Consider the following 21,470-nt stretch of genomic DNA (forward strand, 5'->3'; position numbering starts at 1 on the left):
CGATAGATTGTTCTTCAGCTGAGAGGTTTGGTTTCACAGAGGCAGCCACAAGGTAGGGACAAATGTAAGAAAGGAAGGATATATTTGGAGAATTAAATAATCAGTCGTTTGTGACTTTTAAAGTTTTAGTTAGTCTAACTTGTCTATTAAATGTTGCTTTTAAGTAAGTACTATCAACCAGCTAATGTTTTTGATTGTAGTGATGTCCTGTAAATCTGAAAAACAGCAAATATCATAAACCTGACAAAGCAACTGGATGATAAGCTGTGATAAAAATAATATCTAGAGTTTGATTTTGTTTGCATTCATTAAAGCATTATTTATTTTCAGTTTCTAAACAGATGTTATTGAATATATTTGGTAATTAAATCAGTTAATTTATATAATTATATTATTCCTTATAATACCATGCTATAATCCCCCAAACCAACAACCCTCCATTTGTATTTGTTTTTACATATAGAGACCTTTACCATTTGTGAAGTGTGGTTAGTTCAGCATAATAAGTGGATAGGACTGGCGAGCTTTGTTGGGCTGAATGGCCTGTTCTCGTCTAGAGTGTTCTAATGTTCTAATAATGTGCTTGATTATAAATTGCAGATAAATATCGTAATTTATAGACTGGTTTCTGATTGGCATAATTGTGTGTCTTTTTGAATATGGAAGAATTAAATTAATAGAAACTTATTTTTTATACGTACTACTAGGAGGCTCCGCCCACTGTTCGCTTCACTCGCCAAACTCTGAGTCTCTCCGTTAGAGAAAGCAATTGTATTTAAAGATATGGTACAAGCCCCCCGGTAGTAGGCCACCACACGACTTTCTTGATATTTTAGTTTATAATTTAGAAACGGAATAAGAATCAGAAAATCTAACAACATCACATTAAAGGTCGATAAATTCTGAAAAGAATGATACCAAACATATATATGTAGGTTTTAAAATAAGCCCGATTTAAAGCGTGACGAAAAACATGACATGAAATCTTTGCACAAAATCGTTGCACTTATAGGCTTAGGATTTTCTGTATATATAGAGTAGATTTAAGTACCCTTTACAACATACTGTCCCTTCTTTGCAGAGTTCCAGTTTTCTAATGAAATATAAAGCAGTGTCACTGGCAAACTTTTTCTGTTTCTTTGTATTAGTGAATGTTTTGAGTGTAGAAAATTTAAACAAGGTGTGAAACTAAATTGCTCACTTAATATAATTAAAGCCACTGTTTATTTCATTGCTACTCACTTTTAATAGCTTGTATAAAAAAAAGCTGAGCTATCATTGGTATTTTAGTTGCTGAGGACGTGGCCTGCTAACTTTGCCTCACTAAAAAAAGACTTTCAATAAGTTATCTAATGCAAGTGATGCAGTTGCTGATAATGTTTTTTCACATATAAATATTTCAAAATAGATAGGTTTTCAGCTTGTATCACTTAAGTTTATTTCTCTATGTTTGTGTGTGTTTTATTGTGTATATATCAGAAGATAATTTTTTTTTTATTTTAAATTATGCAGACATTATTTATTACTTAGCTTTTAGACATTAGTATTTTGGAGAAAATAAAGCTACAGATGTAAAGAATAAAACTTTTGAAACAAACCACAATTTTCCGTTTTTGACTCATTAAAAACTTTATTTAATTCCTTAATTTTGTGGTTTTGTAGCCACAGGATCCTTATGCTTTTTTTGTGTGTCTGGAGCCTTGTCTAGCCAGCCATACAGAGTGTGTCTCTGTGGGGGAGGCAGAATGATAAAAAATAAATGTGCTGTTTTGGCTTTCAAAGAAATAAAAAAAAAGCTGGTGGAGATCAGTTTGGTGCTAAATTGTTAATTCTAAATTTACGTATTCCAGCCCCACCTCTGAGTTGCACTGTGACCCGAACCAAGTTACCTAAATTACAAGTTCTCAGAGTATACAAATATGAAATTGACTGGACTGCGCATCTGTGATTTTCAAGTCTCTTTAGGTAATAATTGTCAGAAAAGAAATACAAATTAGTGAATCAGAATATGAAAAAGTTGGATTTGTGTTATAGAAGTGAGCTATACTGACATATACTGTACTTGTTCGGTCCCGTAATATAATTGAGTAAAGTAAATTAAGTAAAATTAATCAGTATTCAACAGGCCCAGTTTCTTTATAAAGTGGTTTTGGTCCCAGGGTGAGTTTCACACTGTGAAAAGTACTTCTTAAAATCAGTTCTCTTCTGTCAAATTTACTTTAAACTACTGATCAAAATCTTTCAGCTCAGTAATGAATTACAGAATAAAGAGACATTTTTTGGTTTCATTGGTAGATGTGAGATTTTCCATTTATTATAAGTGAATAAGAAGCAAATGGCAAGCTGATTAACTATTAACGCTTATTAGAAAGACATAGGTAAATTTATTCTGTATATTTATCTATGTGAACCAGCATCTGCTTATTTTATGTGAATAATGAAGTGTATTTTGTTTTTTGGATGCTAAAAGTTGGCATAGATGATTATTTTATTTCACCTTTTGATTGGGCCACATATGCTCACTGTTTTAAGAAAGTACAAAGGAATTTTAATCCGATAAAAAATGCAAGCTAATTTCATTTTGTTGTTCTTGCAGGGCAGCAATTGATGAAGTGGAAACTGATGTGGTTGAAATTGAAGCAAAACTGGACAAGGTAAAGCCCACATTCTTGCTGTTTTATTTATATGTTTTCCTAATCCTCTGTGCTTAAATTTTTTTCCTCATTTCAAGACCAGATGAATGCATGAAATTTGGAAATACTGGCATACTCTAAGGATAGGCCAGATATCACAGCAGGACATGAGATAGAAAGAAAATGGGAACACTTAATATCTGACAATCAAAGAATTTGTACAATTTAAAAAAAATGAAGTCTGTCTAATTAGCATGCACTATGCAAAAATGCGTATTTATCCTTAATTTAAGTGCTGACACAAAAGTGGCTTCTATGATAAATTTGGTAGTTCATTCCAGAGTTTGTGGGAGATAGAGATAAAAACTATGCCTTGTACAGTGGTTTTATGTGTCCCTGGAGTTTTAAGCAGGCCTGCATTTTGAGATCACAATGTATACTCTGGAATGCAACATTAAATAAGTTTTCTAAACTAAGGAAACTGGAGGCGAATACATTTATAACTTTAAAAAGAATATTTTATTGGCAATAAATTTACATTGGATGTCAGTTTATTTATTAAAGAACTGAAGTCATATAACGTAATAGCCTGGATATACACTGTCGGTCAAAAGTTTTAGAATGCCTCAGTTTTCCCAGTTTTTCTTCAAATTTAATCAGCTGAAATGCAATGAATGACCCAAAATGGTCAAAAGGTAAGCAGTAAACTGCCAGAGGTTTATATTTTAGAGTTTAGGTTAGCAAAAACTGATAAAAGGAGTATTATATGTATATATGTATGTGTGTATATACTGTATATATATATATATATATATATATATATATATATATATATATATATATATATATATCTATATATATATATATATATATATATATATATATATATATATATATATATATATATATATAATGTCTATACTAATAAAAGGCAAAGCCCTCACTCACTCACTCATCACTAATTCTCTTATATATATATATATATATATATATATATATATATATATATATATATATATAATCAGAATATTATAAATGGCCTTCTTCAGGGAACAACTAATAGGCTACAACATACAGATGTTCTGCAGCAGTTAAAGTCTTGCAAGCTGAAGCAAACAATTTGCACACGTGTCCCATCTTCTGTTGATTACTTAAAAACCCTCTGTCTGTCTTAAAGCAGAGTTGGAACAGATTGTGTTACTGCACCCTCTGAAGTACAACTTGGACAATGTTCCTGTGATAATGGGAAAAAAATGGCAATTAAAAAATGAGATGAGACATTATTACCCTTAGAAGTGTAGACCTTTCATTTAGAGAAACTGCAAAAAAAATCAAAGTGTCACTGAGTACAGTGGTGTCCTACACAACCCAAAGGCAATTGGAAACTGCAAGAAACTCTGATTGGAATAGAACAGGCATACCCAAAGTCACAACCCAATCAGAAGATACGTTTCTGAGAGTCACCAGCTTGTGTGATAGGTGCCTCACAGCACAACACCATCAACCACAGTTTAACAGTGTTATTAAAAAGCAGGTTTGACAGGGTGAGTAGCAGTAAGAAAGTAATTCCTTAAAGAACAAAATAGGGCCTTGAAATACCAGCTGTGATCTACTGCAGATTGGAAGAAAGTTTTATGGGCAGATGAATCAAAATTTGATATCTTTGGTTCATTACGTATGGTGTTTGTACAACGTCAAGTTGGTGAAAGGATGGTTCCTCAGTGTGTGACACAAACTGTCAAACATGGAGGAGGAAGTGTGATGGTCTGGGGTTCTTTGGCTGCCAGCAGAGCTGGTGACTTGCACAGAGTGACTGGCATTCTGCATCAAAAAGTTTGGCTGTGACATCAGCAAAAGTTGGCTACTTTAATGAATCAAAAATTTGAATAACATTTTTTACATTTAATGATTCCTTGGTCTACTTTTCATTTGCCATTGTGTATTTCTTCTATGCCTTGATTTCATGAAACATTAAGACATTAACTGTGCCCAGTTCCATAAAAACTGAAAAAACTGAGGTGTTCTCAGACTTTTGACTGGTTGTGTAAATTATTAGAACAATATAAAAATACAACTAAAAAGCTATAATTGCACAGAATCTGAGGTAGTGGCAAAACTTTTTTTCCACTTTTGAAATAAAAAAATAAATATTTTGCTTGCATATGACCCAGGCACATCTCAAAGTGCATAAAAATTTTAAAAAGTGCACAGTATTAACAATAACATTTGTTACCCTTCTGAAATATGAGATCCTCCTCCAATTTAAAGGGGTGGTCATGACAGGCAAGGGATTGGATTTTTTTTTTTTCATAGAACTTAAATTATTTCGTTCACTTGGTTTTATTCACTTATGACAAAGGTTAAATTTGAGTTCCACAACAATGTCTTTCCCGTGGATTTTTTTCCCCCAGAAAAAAACTACCTGATTAAATGTTTAAGAGCAAGGCTGCATGTTCTTGAGTGTCAAGTAATGAATAATTAATTATAATTATTACTATTATTATTTTTACTAAATTATTTCCCATATTTCTTTGTTGATGAGCTCTCGTTAAAGAATTTATTGGTAACAGAACATATTGTGCACCCTCCAAAATGACTTAAGTAACAACTAACGAAGCGTAATTTTTCGATACCATTTTAACAAAGTTTACTGTCCACCATCAATCAGGGCAGCCCAGTAAAGCAACAGTAATAAACCTGCAACCTTAAAATGCAGACTTCATCACATCGAAACAGCAGGCAGGCGACTGCTCGTACATGTTTATTGGCAGACAGGCAGGCATTGTGCATGAGGTTTGAGTTAAATCAAAAGAGATATGGCAGGCAAAGATGTGCAAACACAAGGAGGTCATTGACAATCACAGCTTATTGTGCCTGCGTGAAATCAGAAGGGACAACTGAATTCTAAGGGGCACAGATATCTTCATGCAGAGGAATTTCAAATGTTTTTGAATGCATACTTTTTGTTTTGATGACCGGTTGCAGCATATTCAGTCCTTCATTCATTATTCTAGCACAACCATAACCAGCTTCTCGTTGAAATTCACAGCCGTCCCCTCAGCAATGCCGTGTACTTAGAAATATTTTTCCGCGCATGTCTCCACCTCTGACGTCATTTTCGTCGTGACTCCCTCGCACCCAGCTAGGGATATAAACCAGCCTTTATGCGGCTCTGGGATATGCAAGGGGGAGCCTGTACCAACACATATATTATTAGCACATGCACTCAACAATAAAAATGGCATTTTACATCTGTTGCAATATAATAGTTTAAAGTTTCAAAGATTTCATTTACGACTGGCGAACTAAGTAGAAATGATAATCACTAAACCTATTTTTGCTATCATTTTAGTTGCAATCTGGAGCCCTGGTGGTACCATGGGCTGGCCTACTCAAAGTTTGCTTGTGGGCCACATGTGGCTGCGGACTGCCATTTCAATAGGCCTGCTTTAGGTAGTAATTAGCTAATGGATAAAGCTGTGTCAAACACCTAATTAATAAGTGGATTCAGCTAAACTGAAATTCAGGCCTTTAGTGGATTGTATTTATGTATATATTTATGTAACTCACAAAACATAATCTTCAGTTTTAAGGTTAGTAATTTTCATTCATTTAATGTAAACTTCTAAATGACAAAATTTAAATTATTAGGTTTAACGGACTAATACTGTATAGCTGAGTGTTATCAATATACAAATGAAAGTTAGCATTATACTTTGCAAGTACATCTGCTAATGGCAACGTATAAAGGCAAAAAAGGTCCTGGCAGTAAATCTCAAAGGATCTTGTATCAGACTGTAGAATAGAATGAAGAAGGATACATTGAAATTGATTTAAGGCATATGGCTGTATTCTTCAGCCTGTGTAGTATAATGTTAATGGATGTTTTGCTCCCATCTAAAATGGCTACATTTTATTTGCACCTGATGTAAAATGAAGGTCTGTGAACAAAAGAGGAGGTCAAATGTCCTTGGGGAAAAAAAGTGAAGAACCACAGATTTTTTTAAATACTAAATAATAAGAACCTTTTATCAGAACTAAATAGTATACAACACATTTTGCAATAAAAATGTAACAATTTATTGCAAAAATAAAAAAATGCGTAAATCATTGAAAGCTATATGTATGCATCTCCCAAAATTTTAAACTCACATATGTAAATAATATCTTAAATTCTGTAATATTCTAATGTCAGTGTTGGTTATAAGCCCTTCTAAAAACATTAAGTCTCATCTCACAGGATTCACCAGGTGAAAAAATCAGATTATGTAGGACTAGACAAAGAGCCCGTTTCGACAACGTAAGATGAAACGGGCACGAGTGGAATAGTAATAAGTATAAGCACCACAAACCTGATATAGGTGTATTGAATGAATGCGTAATTAGGCCTCGAGCTATAGTCGAAATCGCCTTTCAAGCCTCTATAGAGCTTTAATCGAAGTCGCCTTTCTCTTTGAATTTTAGCGGCCATAAATCCGCCGCCTGCCGCGATGTCGGTCTCGTAAGGTTTTTCGGGCAGCTGTGCAGAAGGCGACTGCGCATTCGGCTTCGGACGTGCACAGAAGGTGACTGCGCATTCGGCTTCGGACGGACGTGAGTGAGTGAGTGAGTGAGTGAGTGAGTGAGTGAGTGAGTGAGTGAGTGAGTGAGTGAGTGAGTATGCTAGCGAATTATATATAAGATTATATAAGTGTACGTTATATACTGTAACAGAATATTCACAATCTTTACAGAATGCTGTTGTAGAGATTCAGTTGAAAAAATATATTGTATGATTGAGTTAAGCATTTTTCTGATTAGATAAACTTTATTAGGTATAAATAATTAACACTTTTGGTATATAATCATATCATTTCAACTTCAGTCAAATAAAAAACGAATAATCTGAAGTTCTATACATTGCAGAACTGAATTCCAGAGCTTAATACTGTATGTTGCAAAATATTAGTAAAGAATCACAATGTTATCATATAGTGAGCCACTGTTCAGGATAATATAGGCGGAGTGGTGGCTCTGAGGCTAGGGATCTGCACTGGCAATTGGAAGGTTGCCGGTTTGAATCCCGTAAATGCCAATAGGGACTCTGCTGTGTTGGCCCTTGAGCAAGACCCTTAACCTGCATTTGCTGAACACTTTGAGTAGTGAGAAAAGCGCTATATAAATGCAAAGAATTATTATTATATATTGCCGGGTCACTGGAAATTCCCACCCCGAGCATGTGGCCATTATTGTTTCACTTGACCCAGAATTCTGACCCCACATTGATTTAGGAATGTTTGGAATTTTACAATTTTTTATGTATTTTTTCATTTCCAATTAGTGCATTGGGAATAGAAACATTAAATATTTTATAGACCTTCTTATAAAAAAGGAAATAAGCAGTATGGCAACTGTTGAAACATTGCAGTGTTTTAGTACTTCAATATAATAGTCCAAGAATTTAGAAAAATAGTTATGTAAAGTATTTTTAATTATTTTAGAATTTTTTTTGATTTTCAGTATTTTTATTCTGTTTTATAAGATAGCTTAACACTAACTTGTAGCTGTATTTTAGTCATGTTACAGTTACCAAGTAATTGCCCTTGAGTCTTTTTTCATATTGTAGTAATATTCTTTGCCATTTTGATTGTAAGTATTAATGGACTCTTATTGCAATTTAATTCACTGAGATAGATAACCCCACCTTGTTAGAAGCAGAGAATTAAAAGGATTTTTAAAATGTATTTTAAATGAATGTGTAATATACTGGGCACATTATTTCTTTGTAGATATTGCACTACTTGACACATAAAATGCACTATCATTGCCTAAATATTTAATGCCGTGGACAAGATTGTGTTTGAAAGAAATGACATTTCAGTCAGAATTACTGTTCCTATGGATTAAATTAATACAGTACATTTTCTGGGGCTATGTTTCAGCACCATGTTGTTCCTAGGAAGGTTTGTCAGAATCATGATTATTTTGTTTTCTGGGTGATTTAAATATAAATCAATCAGAGTAAAATGCTATGCCTCTAACCTCTGGTCACATGTGTGTGATGAAAAAATTTTTTTGATTAAAAGTGATCAATAAAGGTCAGCAGCTGTTAAAAGCCTTATGCTTTCTCCTTCATACCCCCCCCCCCCCCCCCCCCCCATAATACTTACACATGGCATTCTCATTATATTAATGAAAATTGTTTTATTTGTCTTTCCAACAGCTGGTGAAGCTCTGCAGTGGAATGATAGAAACTGGGAAAGCCTATATCAGTGCAAACAAGCTTTTTGTTAATGGTGTAAAAGACCTTTCACAGCAATGCAAAAAAGACGAGATGATCTCAGTAAGTGAACAACCTAGCCTTTTCAGAGCTCAGTGCCCCATTCCAAGCTTAAAATGAGTGCTTGGTCTTACAGTGAATCTGCAAGAAGCAGCAGATAAAACATGTTTTCTTAGATTTGCTTAATTCTAGTGATTAATAAAAATAACAAATACATATAGTCAGATGTGCTCAGAATGTAAAAACTAAGTGATAATAAAAAGTATGTATTGTACTTTAACATGCCACTTTCAATGTTATTTTAGAGGCTGGGTGCCATGAATGTTTTTAATGAATTAACTTTTCATTGAAAACTAGAGAAATAATGAGATTTTTAGATGTTCTGACCTAGCTGTTTTGTTTTCATTGCAGGAATGTTTGGAGAAGTGTGGAGAGAATCTTCAAGAAATGATCAATTACCACATGGTAAGGGTTACTTTCTTTGAGAAAGGTCAACACAAGATGCTAATTAGTAGTCTGTTTGTTTTAGTGTATAGATGTGAATTAGGATGTCTTTGAATATGTTGCAGAAATTCAAGTAAAAAAGTGTGTTGTAGTGTATCTGAGGATGGTCTGTGGTTGTCATGGTTAGAAGAAAGTCACATAACTTTGGAATAGGGAGAGTAGAGAGAGAGAGAGAGAGAAAGGTTGGGAGCATGTGCTCATTCACACGACGAACCACCTGGATTGGGACCCGAGTGCAGCGGGTGGCACCTCAGGACCACACTGGAACAGTGTGAGGTTTTTTACGGTGGCTGGAGTGCCAATCCTGCTACCAAATGCGAAATTTTCCCTGTAAATTAGAGGACCTGCTAGATTAACATTATACCCAGGACGTTACAATTGCAGGTTAAGGGCCTTGTTTAAGAGTCAAATGGAGCAGAGTTACTTCTAGCATCTGTGGGATTTGGACCGGCAACCGTCTGATTGCCAGGGCAGATCCCTAGCCTCAGAGTCTGGATGATTTTTATTTTTTCTGAGTCTCCAGTGGTACATATACATTGTACTGTATACCATATTGGTTGGCAGATATTATAAACCCATAGATTTACAGCCTAAGTTAATCAAAAGTGTTGGTTGAATCCTTCCATTTCTCCCAGGAAGTAAAATGATTTAACTGAGAATGTACTGATATGACTTGAGCATACTGAGTTCAGCTAATGTGTCCTACTAAGTATTCTAGACATTTAGTAGTTTGTAAGTTTGTGCCTTCTTTTTCATCCAAACCACTAGCCTTCAACTTCATCACACCTTCTCTCTTTATTTCTAAAAATGAATAATTTTACAGCTTGCCTCAAGATAATGGATTTTTGTCTATCCCTCCTTTCAAATTCAGAGGACAGCACTGAATATAATTGAAGTCAAAATGATCACTTAGAAAAAGGAAAACAAACAGGCACTGGAATTTTTAAAAAATGTAGTGTCTTATAATGGTTTAAAATGGCTGAAAAACTAGATGACATCTGCCAGCTGTAGCCTATGATTAGCGGAGTGGTTGGAGAACTATGCCATGTGGGTTTTTGAGCTAAAAAAAAAAGGCCAGCTTAGCAACAGTCGATTTCGGCAAAGTAAAAGGAAAAAGGTTAAATGGCCCATTTATAAAATGGGAGGAGGATGAAAGCCATAATGGCCCCAAAGTGCTCTTAAAAAAATTATAAACTTCAATAAAAGTTCAACTTTTTTCCAGTTTTGATTATTGTGACTCTTTTTGTCATAGTCCATCCTTTGTATTTCTCATGAATCCTATATCCAGTCTTTCCTTTTGTGAGTTTGGGCCTATGCAGTATCTGTGTCATTTCCTGCATAAATAATCAACTTCATGCGACCTTGAAGACTATTTTGCCAGAAAGCATGGAAGAGGTGTTTGGAAGGTTTGCCAGTTTTAATGAGAAGCCTTCATGACCTTTAAATGAATGAAGACCAAGAGTAATAAAGTGATGTTAAAATCGCGCTTTGGCCAAACCGTTTTACTATCAATAGGGCACTGTAGCATTTTTTCATTTGTTGTGAACTTGTCTTGGACTCCTTTTTTTTGGTTTAAAATTGTGACCAGCTGCCTTGTTTTTGCCTCACATATGAGGCATGTTCATGTCAGATTCCATTTTACAGGTGAAGTTTTTGTTACTACAGGTTAGAATCACATTTTAAAATATCCTGATTATAATTTCCTTTTCTTTGTTATAAATTCTTACCATTACTTTTCACGGGTGCAGTTGTTATCCATATGAACTGAGTGTGAGTGCACACACTATAGCATCTACTTTTGGTTAGCACTTTGGTGTGATTTATTCAACTGCCCTCTTGATCTGCCTAAAAGCCCAACCACTGGATCTGTTCCTCTGTCTCAACAACAACAATTGTGGCTTTGTTTGGCTGAAAACATATTTTTTTCTTAGGTTTTGCATACAAGTAGTTGCAAACACACAGTATTAGACTGATTCAATCACTTTTGGCTGTATAGATGTTTAGTATGTTGCCCATCACTGTGTAGATTATTTGGTCATAGTCCTTGTAATGATCCATAACTTAAGTACAGTATGTCACCTATGTAGACTATAAAGTTTACAAACCATTGCAAAGAGTGTAGTTTGGCACTTGTGCACGTTATGATCAAATAGTTTATGCAATCTGATGTAGAAGAGGACTGCTTAAATGCAGGGCTTCCAGAACACTAAGACTTGGAGGACATAAACCTCCTTATATAACAGGTAGTAGGTTATGCTATTACAAATTCCAAGACAGAGTTTTCCTTTCTTTCCAACAGATCCTTTTTGATCAAGCACAAAGGTCGGTCAAGCAGCAACTCCACAACTTTGTAAAAGAGTAAGTAGCAACATTTTTTTCATTCTTAATAAACAATTTAAAATTCTCATAGAACCAATGGTAGGAGGTTTTATAGCATTGCAGTTGTCAAATAAGCTTAATTCTATTATTTTGCTTTAGTGAGGATATTTTTAAGATTCTATGTTGTCAGATTTGCATGTGGTTTGGAGGTGTGTTAGAAATGTCTTAAAAGGAACAATTTAGTTGAAGTATGTATGGTGTTTAATATTTAATGTTTTCATATGGCACAATTGTTTTATATTGGACTGAAGATTTTCAGGGTTTTGTTTATGTATTTTTGTTTTTAAGTGTTTTGATTAACTTTGTTTGCATTTGATGTTACGTTTTTAACTTTTGGCTGCCAAAGTTGTTTTTTGGCATTATGCACAACAGCAGTCTGGCAACTCTGTCTATTGTGCAACCCTGTTAGCTGCCACAGGCTTCAGTGGACTGCAACCATTTTCAGAATGAAGCAGTTTGATGAAAATGTTGGGCTGTATATGTTTTAAATTTTTCATACCTTTCCTTTTCGTGCAGAGCTGTGTTTTGTTTTATTTGATCACTACTGTATATTAAAATGACTGAAGGAATATTTTTATAGTTGTGGAGAAAAGTCATCTCAATTTGGCTCATCTTCTTACCAAGGTTAATTTGTAAATATTTTAATTTATATAGCATTTTTCACAGTATGCCTTCAAGAATATTCACTCATTTATTAATGTTCTGCACTCACATAGAAGTGCTTAATACAATAAATAGCATACAGGATGTTGAGAATCTATTTCAGCAAGATCCTGTTTTAAATTGGACATCTAAATCTATCTATCTATCTATCTATCTATCTATCTATCTATCTATCTATCATTCTCAGTGAATTATGACTCTTGAAAATATGCATCCTTTCATGAATTTTCAAAACTACTTGGAGACCACTGATGGATGCTGCCATGCTGATGTAAATACACGCATATGCTCTAAAACAGGGGTTTCAACCTTTTTGACTTGTGGACCATTAGAAGACTGAAAAAATCTTTGCGGACCAGGAAAGTGGAAAATATAATAGTTATTTACTCTGTATTATGACTGGTCCAACAGTTTTTGTTAATGTACTATGTTCTGCTCAAAGCAAAAAGCTATTATTGCTTACATTTTACTTCTGTGTTCCAAATGAAAAGAAAATTTTGTGATTGCATTGAAAATTGGTTCAGAGATCAGAAACTTCAGATTCTTTTTCTACTTCCTTTACAAATGAAAAACATAAATATCATGAATTAAATAAATTTGCTATGGTGAACAGTAACTTGAGCAAATCTTAGACAATCTTAACAATCTCTCTTTGAAAATTTTGATTTAGGCAAGACAAAAAGTCTATTTATGTTTGAGGAAATCAAAAATGTGGTTTCTGAGATGAACATTCTTTTTCTGTATGATATTCTCATATGACTCAGGCGATTCATTATATGACATCCTTCTGCCATTTTTTAGTGAGTGAACAGCTATGAATGGACAGCTTTAAACATGGAAGTAGTGATTGGACACTTCAGACAGACATTTGTATTATTATTTGCAATGATTTTTTTTTAATTGATTTTGAGAGCATTTAAATTTTTTATTCTCATTTTCCAGCATTTAGTGTGATGTCAGCTACTGTTTCTCACACATTATATTGTAGATTTAGTGATGTTTCTGCAAGGCATAATGTAGCATCAACGTCCGTTCAATTCGTATATATTTTTTTCTGACATATAATAAATGAAAGATTGCATATGTTTGCAAAAACCTCACTAAAACAGTGTCATAACTGACTAACGGTGCACAAGCATGCAGTCGTAAAAGCCAGAAATCTACCTGTAAACCAATCTAACTAAACTAACAGAACAAATCTAATAGAAACTAATTATAAACTAATTCAAATAATTATGTTCTAAACTAGAAATTGCTAGAAGCTTCCCACTAAAGCAACTGTAAACAAATGAAGAGTGCAACACAATGAAAATTAAATAACGAAAAATGAAAGCATACAGACGAAGTTCCATCCCTGAAATGAGAATGAGGACATAAATAGTGGTGGGCAGTGGTTGGGGAAAACTGGTATTGAGTCAAGCAATGCTTTTAGCAACCAAAGGATTTTTCCAGGTGCAATGATTCCAGCATTAAAGACTAAATTAAAAAAAAAATTTGCATAGGGTGTTAGACTCTATAGAATGGTTTTTAGAACCTTTTGATTCAGATAAAGAATCCAAGTTTCTTTGCTAGGTTATGTGTACAGAAAATACATAAGATAACATTTTTCATTCAAAATGTTGTTTGCAAATTGTTCACATTGGCAAAAAAAACATGACCTGAGAATTCACTGTTATTGGAGACTGGTAAAAATATTCCACAAACTGATATTGATATGCAGGTTGTCAGGTGGGAAACATTGCTCTAAAATACATGGATCACTATAGTAATTCCATATATCTTGGTAGTATATGAAAGGTATTTACTTAATATTTACTTGTTTTTGATCTTCTATTATATGAAGGAGGGTGTTCTAAGTAACAAAGTAGAAGTTCTCTAAGGCATGCTTTGCCTATTTCTGCACATTTGTTCACCTTATTTTAATATATACTAGTCATGCCCCATGGCACCGCCTGTGTATTATTGAAAAAGGACAGTGAGGAGGGCCCTGCCCGGCTCCCCACTCTTGATGTCACGCTTCCCCCTCCCCTTGGCCAGCAGCCTATGTCTCGGATTAGCGCAAATATATTGCTCCTGCAAGTGAACCATGATTCTTAGCAAGATAAGAGAAGTCACAAAATCAACCGGAAAGTTCAAGCAAATTATACAAAAAAAACATCAATGTAAATCCGTTAAGTAGTTCTCTCATTCGCTAGCTAAGTGGAGGGTAAGGTTCATGCCTCGAGGCTGGCATGTGAGAGAGGTGGGCCTCGGCCCGTTGTATGTCTCTCGGATTCGTGCAAATAAATCCGTACCACAAGCAAACTATGATACATAGTGCAATGAGAGAAGTCGCAAAATAAACCGGAATGTTCAAGCAAATTATAGAAAAAAACCCAATATAAATCCAATAAGTAGTTCTCTCATGAAAAGCGGACAGACAGACAGACAGATTTTATGTATATATATTGTGATAGTTGCCCGAACACCACCAGTCGGAGACCACATCTTTATAAAACATGCACGTTTATTTTCCATTAAATAAACAATTTTCACACTCCACACAAAGCACAAAGCAATAATCACCCTTATATTTTAGTCCTTTGCCGCCTCTATCCTCCTCCAGGGAGCTTTGTCCTTCTCCCACTCCCGACTCTGGCTCAATGACTGTAAGGAGTCGGCCCCTTTTATCCCTGCCCGGATGTGCTCCAGGTGGCTGATGACGTCCATCTTGCAGCACTTCCTGGTGTGGCGGAAGTGCTGCCCTTTGACCAGGAAACACTCTGGGCGTCCCTGGCCTATCCCTCCGCCATCTTGCAGAGTGTGGCGGAAGTAACAACATCCGGGTCCCATGAGGTGTAAAGCGCCGGCAGGCGGTGGCCACGGGTCCCAACAAGTCCGACAGTTCTGTTTCCTTTCCCGTGGTCCTCTCCTGCTCCCTGGCGGTTGTGCCCTCGTGGCCCGGAAGCTATTCTTGCCACCTTCCGGTCCTTTCTGGCGTCCCGGCCAGGTAATAATCCTGGCCACCTGCGACAATATATATTTATATTTTTATATATATATATATATATATATATATATATATATATAAATTTTTTGGGACAAAATACATCTTCTGTAAATCTATTGGGTCTAAGAGAGAATCTTCATTTCTTGCTGCATTCTTTCCTTGTAGAGATGTGAGAAAATTTAAGGAGACAAAAAAGCACTTTGATAAAGTGCGGGAAGATATGGAGATTGCACAAGTGAAGAATGCACAGGCTCCTCGTAACAAACCCCATGAAGTAGAAGAGGCAACTGGCACCTTAAATATAACACGCAAATGCTTTAGGCATCTGGCCCTTGACTATGTTCTCCAGGTAAAATTACTTTGGTCTTGCATTTTTGTATGTGCATGTAAATGAAATATTTATTGTGGCGTTTTTTTTCTGAAACACAACTGGTATTGTGTTTCTTTTTATCTGTTTTACATAATCAAGCAAGGTGAGAAAGCTTGTCGTTAGATGCTGGAAATTTCAGTTTTGGTATATTTTGACTTTTAACTGTGGAAACACTGCTAATGTTTGTACAAACACCTTACTTTTAGGCAGTGGGATGTAGTAGTTAGGATTTTAAATGAGAGGGCTTCTAGTTCAATTTTGTGAAATGCCTTTGCCTCTGAAACATGCTTTTTGTTAAGCTAGTGACTGTTGGCATTAAGATAATTCTTAAACTTTGTTCTGCATAATCAAACAAAGTGAGATAATTTTTCAGTACATGCTGCAAAATAAACCTTAGTATATTCTGACTTTTAACTGTTGCATACTATAAATAAATACTGCTGTTGTTTGGAAAAATTATCCGTGAATTGTATTGGTTTGGCCATTGGACTTTAAATGAGAAGATTTCTGGTTTAATTTTCTAAAACTAAAACTGGTTTAGTTATGACCAAGATAAATAATGTGGAGTAAAGGTTTATTTAGGTAAATTAAATGTGGAAAACAATATCTTGAAACTGCATTTTTACATTTTTTATAATTAAGATGAAGAATGGTGATTTTCTGTTCCATTTTTAACATGCCATTATGTACATTTTTTTTGGCTGTTTTTCAATGTGTTTATTTCTTTACAGATTAATGTACTCCAAGCCAAGAAGAAATTTGAAATTTTAGATGCGGTAAGATAATTAGAATTATTTAAAAAACAAATAGTAAAAGTGGTTTCATTTTTTAAGGAATAGCCAATATGTACTAATTTTTAAATACTGGTTGGGCTGACTGCGGTGACTTATATCAAATTGTCTTCACTTATATATAAATTTCACCTCCTTATAACTTTCAGGCTTACTAGATAAGCAATTGTCCGCACTAATACACCGTTTAACACATATTATGGTGCATTTTGCATATATTTGTTCCTCCATTTGAACTCTTTCTGGTTATAATAAAAATAAATCATTATAATTTAATTTCAGATGCTGTCTTTCATGCACGCCCAGTATACTTTCTTTCAACAAGGTTACAACCTGCTTGATGAGATAGACCCTTACTTGAAGAAACTTGCTGCAGAGGTGAGAATTAAGTCCACAGGAGGTTACTGAGACATTACAGAATTATATTCAAATAGAAATTTTTATTATTATTTGCATTTAAATTGCACCTTTTATAATGGCTCAGGTTAAACCAAGGTACTAGGAGGCCCTTTCTTTGGTTTTGATTCACAAACAATCCTAGCAGATATTAATTGTCTAAAGAAGACTGAATGCAAATTTTTAGATCTTACAACATTAGTGTGCCACTGCAAGAATGCGTTCAAAATATGTTTACATGTTTGTTTTCATTACTAAAAATACATTTGTTTGATAGCAGCATTTACTTCTTTGCTTTTGACGAAGTGTAATAATGTGCTTTTTTGCTAATTACCCTTAACAGCTGGACCAGCTGGTGATTGACTCTGCTGTGGAGAAACGGGACATGGAGCACAAGCATGCTTTAATACAGCAGCGGGTGAGAATGTACAACAAGCTTTTTCTCCTATGGGTCAATGGGGGCAGCACAGACTGCTACTAGGGTTTTATCTTCCAGATTAAGAGTGTGGGTTATTTCATAATAAATCAATTAGTGATTCAGCATTTTGCAGAATCACCAAACTTGCTTCTTATCCATTAGACATATAACATTTTTTTTAAGTAATCTGCATTAAAGTCTAACTTTAAGATTTTATATGACACAATTGACAAATGAATCTTGAAAAACAAGACTGAGAATTTCACTGATGATTAAGGAATCTAGTCATTTATCCAGAAATTCTCCCTTCATTGTAGGCATAGGTTTCCAAAAGAAAACACTAAGAATGGCTTTTTTGGATGTTATTGTTTCTACAAATCTTTTATTTTTTCTTAACTTACCATGTCCATTTGATAACAAGTAAATGTCTGTGATACGTACAGACTTGATCAGTTTCTTATATTTTGGAGATAGTAGTTTCCAAGAAGTATTTGCCCTGCCATATGTAGTTGAACTTTTTTAACTATGTGAGGGGATGCTCTGACATTTATACGTATGACCCATCCTGCAACATTTTTGGTAGATGAAAACTCCTTCAGTACTGGTGATATTTGGATCTCTTAAAGCACCAACTATGTAATAGCTATGCAGATTATCTGTGGTTCCTCCTCCATTCTTGAACAATGCTCTTTAGTAGACAGAATCAGAAAATAAAATGAATGGCAGAAATATATTTGGAAGCAAAACATAGATTACAAAGAGAAATGGGGCATCTGAAGAAGTGTTATTTATTGGCATCAAAGCATTGGGTTCTAAATATGAAGAAGATCAGAATCAAATAAAGTGTTGTTGACATGTTATGGCCACATTTTGTTTATGTTCAAAGGATAGAGCAGACATGGGTATCAGCAACTAAGCCAAAGCCTCTTCTAGCATGCTTGCTAACCAATTAGACAAATACAAAATTGCTTTTCTGCAATGAACTGGCCCTTTGGTTTTACCTTCCTACAGCTGGGATGTTAAGCATGAAACAGCTTAATTACTGAATATAGTAATAAAAACCAGGTAGATAATTTTCACACTGTACCATAAGTTATATCTAAAAATGAAAACTTTTAAAGCTGTCATTTGTCAATATCATTATTTTAAAAAACGCATAACAGACATGGCAGCCAAAAATAAACAAGTAAATTACTGTAATAGCTTTAATATGTATACATGTAAATTTTAGGCTAATTCCCAAGAATTATATTCCCAGCTGGTGGTTTGCACTATTAATTATTAAACTCAAATAATACAATATAAATAAAAATGAACAGTTTAAATAACTACAGGTTATCACTTGCAGAGATTGTATTTTACAGTTTAAACAGTTATGCAAGCTGCTAAATAATACATATGTCACTTTAGATAAAAGCAATGTTTTTCTCTGTTGTTTCAAAATGTCTAAACCAAATTGTAGTTAGTTATTTCAGAAAAATATATTTAAAATATCAGAAGAGCAGTCAGAATCCTATACCAGACTTTCCTTTCTAATTAAAAAAATCGAAACACCTGAATGATAAAATAAAATCTAGACAATAATGAGTTTTAGTCCTGATTTGTGTATTTTGATGGAATCTGAACAACATGCAACCCCTTATGGGACAGTCATTAATTAAGTTAATCTTCAATGCAAAGAGTCTAATGATGCAGTCTAGTTGGAAAATAGTACTTATGTTTGCTCTTCAGTAGTACTGACAATAAAAGATATGAACCTCGGAAAAGCATGTTTCTTTCAGAAAATAGCAATAGTGTAAAAAGATATGATGGGTACGTTTTGGCATTAGTATACAACCTTTTATTGTACTCTATCCATTAAATATTCATGGAACACCTTGTTCATAGACTTTAAAGCTCAGTCAGTCTTTATTTGATATAAACATTTAATTATTACATATCACATTGTACTTCCAATAAACAGAAGTGAAACAAACAAAAACTGTGTTTTTAATTTAGAATTAGCCATATTCTCTAGCTCATATAATTCGCCAGTGTAGAAACTTAAATTTGTAGTTCATTCTATGTTCAGATTTTTAGCAGATAGGTCTAACTATCACCTGTGGATGCATAATCAGTGGTTAATAATCTTCAAATACAGAAAAGAACATCAAAAGGTCCTGCTGGAGTAAATATGTGTCCTTACTGCCTGTTGGCATTCTCACTGGGATCTTCATTTTGTAGTAGTTTGTTTTCTCTATGTCTTGATTTGTAACTTCCAGCATAAAGTATAAAAAATTAACTTTTAAATTTTTTTCCCCTAACATTAAGAAACAGACTGTCATAGATTATCAGATGGCAATGCTGCACAGAAAATAGTTGTTTGCCTTTTCTTTCATGTATGTAAAAAAGCACTTCTAGTTACTGTTATTTTTATTTTTCTGCATTTTGATGTTGTTTTTTAAACTCTTTAGAATCTAATGTGTGTCTTTTATTTTGTTTTTTATGAATGTGGCTGTCTAGACTCTGATGCAGGTACGTCATTCTAATTTATTACTTATAATACAGTATGTCCATTTGCTTAATTGTTTCACAATTTTCATAATTATGTTAATATATTTGTTATGCCTGTAAGCATCAGAATCATTGATCCTTGTCAAGCACCCTTTAGCAATTGTCAGATGTTTAACTGCTTACTAATATACGTTTGTGTTATATATACACTCATATATACTGCATATATGCATGCATTTATTTGTTGACCCAGCTTTGAAGGCATTTTTAGCCAAAGCTGATGTTGAGCTTGTATTACAGCTACAGGTGAGCTTTACATTTTTGAGGTTACTTTTTGTAATATTTAAAAAGACACAAATACTAGAGGATGTCCAAATTAGAAAGAACAGTCCACTTTCTGGCTTGCTGAATACGAGTAAGAAGTAAAAATGGAAAAATGTAAATTGTCTGTTTAAGCATTCATAGGGAATGTGACTGAAGTGTTGATGGTTGCTATTGAGAATCTGATCTTCAATCTGAACAGAAAGACAGAGATGGAAGTTGGTTAAAAGAAAGTTCAGTCAGTAATAATGCTGTTAAAGAGTGGTGATGTGTTGCAAATTAATTAGCACATGTAGGTAGGAATTTTACTGTACTCTGTACATGAGACAGTAATGATTCATTTTATATTTTTAATTAATATATACAGAGGTGGGCAAAAGTAGGTTTACAGTTGTGAGTACGCAAAACACAGAGTTTATTCTTGTATTATTTATTTATTATTCCTTCTTCTTCTTCTGAGTGTAGTAATCATAACCTCTATCTCTTTTTTCATACAAAGAACTGTAAACCTACTGTGAAAGGGTACAGCCCGGACACAGACAGGAGGACACATTCTTAAGCATCACCACACGTTTATTCTTACAACTATTATTATATACAATGTCCTATGTGCACCGCCACCAAACACCCCCCACAGTCTCTCACTCTTCAGGCTTCTCTTCTAAGCCTGTTCCTCTCTCTTCACACACTCGGGCCTCTCTTCGCCCACCTCCTTCTCCGACCTCGTCCACCTCCTCACCCGACTCCAGCCTTGATTGTCGGGAGGCGGACACTTTTATAGGCAGCTGAATGCCGACCACACCCAGCCACCTGTGACAATATTCCCCCGCTAGCTAAGACCTCCAGGGGCCAGCGGACCGATCCGCGAGGACTGGCCTTCCTCGGCGGCAAGCCGACACTCCGTAGCCTAGGGTCCGATCCTGTAAACTCAAAAGAAAAACAAGGGCGGAGGCGTTGCCCTAACAGAGCCCCTCAGCTCGTCCTCTGTTGGGCCAACACTCTCGGCCCCGATCGACACCCCGATGGTCTTTTTTTTGGCTTCCCAGCCCGACAAGGCCTCGGTCCTTGCCCCGGGAGCACACATGCTCATCTCCTCCCAGCCAACGGGTTATTCCTCTGCCTCCGCAGAGGATGGCCCTTTGAGGGACATGTGCACCCAGCTGCATGTCCTCCCATGTCGGAGGAACTGGCTTCCTCAAGCCGCTTCCTCCTTTCATTTTGGGACGCCGTGACGGTTCAAATCTGCCCATTGCA

At 35.0% G+C, this 21,470-nt stretch overlaps 1 protein-coding gene across 1 annotated transcript in view; it reads left to right on the forward strand.

The window, feature by feature from the left end:
* The window catches only part of LOC114656256 (arf-GAP with coiled-coil, ANK repeat and PH domain-containing protein 3-like), a 115,715-nt gene that overhangs the window by 48,173 nt on the left and 46,072 nt on the right, over positions 1-21,470 (forward strand). The window contains exons 2-10 of the mRNA XM_051930400.1: positions 2,597-2,654; positions 8,836-8,955; positions 9,304-9,357; positions 11,696-11,754; positions 15,593-15,776; positions 16,529-16,573; positions 16,871-16,966; positions 17,328-17,402; positions 19,905-19,916. Coding sequence (XP_051786360.1) covers positions 2,597-2,654; positions 8,836-8,955; positions 9,304-9,357; positions 11,696-11,754; positions 15,593-15,776; positions 16,529-16,573; positions 16,871-16,966; positions 17,328-17,402; positions 19,905-19,916 — 703 coding nt within the window. The remainder of the gene's footprint in view (positions 1-2,596; positions 2,655-8,835; positions 8,956-9,303; positions 9,358-11,695; positions 11,755-15,592; positions 15,777-16,528; positions 16,574-16,870; positions 16,967-17,327; positions 17,403-19,904; positions 19,917-21,470) is intronic.

The sequence above is a fragment of the Erpetoichthys calabaricus genome, chromosome 8 (assembly GCF_900747795.2).
Source record: "Erpetoichthys calabaricus chromosome 8, fErpCal1.3, whole genome shotgun sequence".
Classification (NCBI taxonomy): Eukaryota; Metazoa; Chordata; class Cladistia; order Polypteriformes; family Polypteridae; genus Erpetoichthys; species Erpetoichthys calabaricus.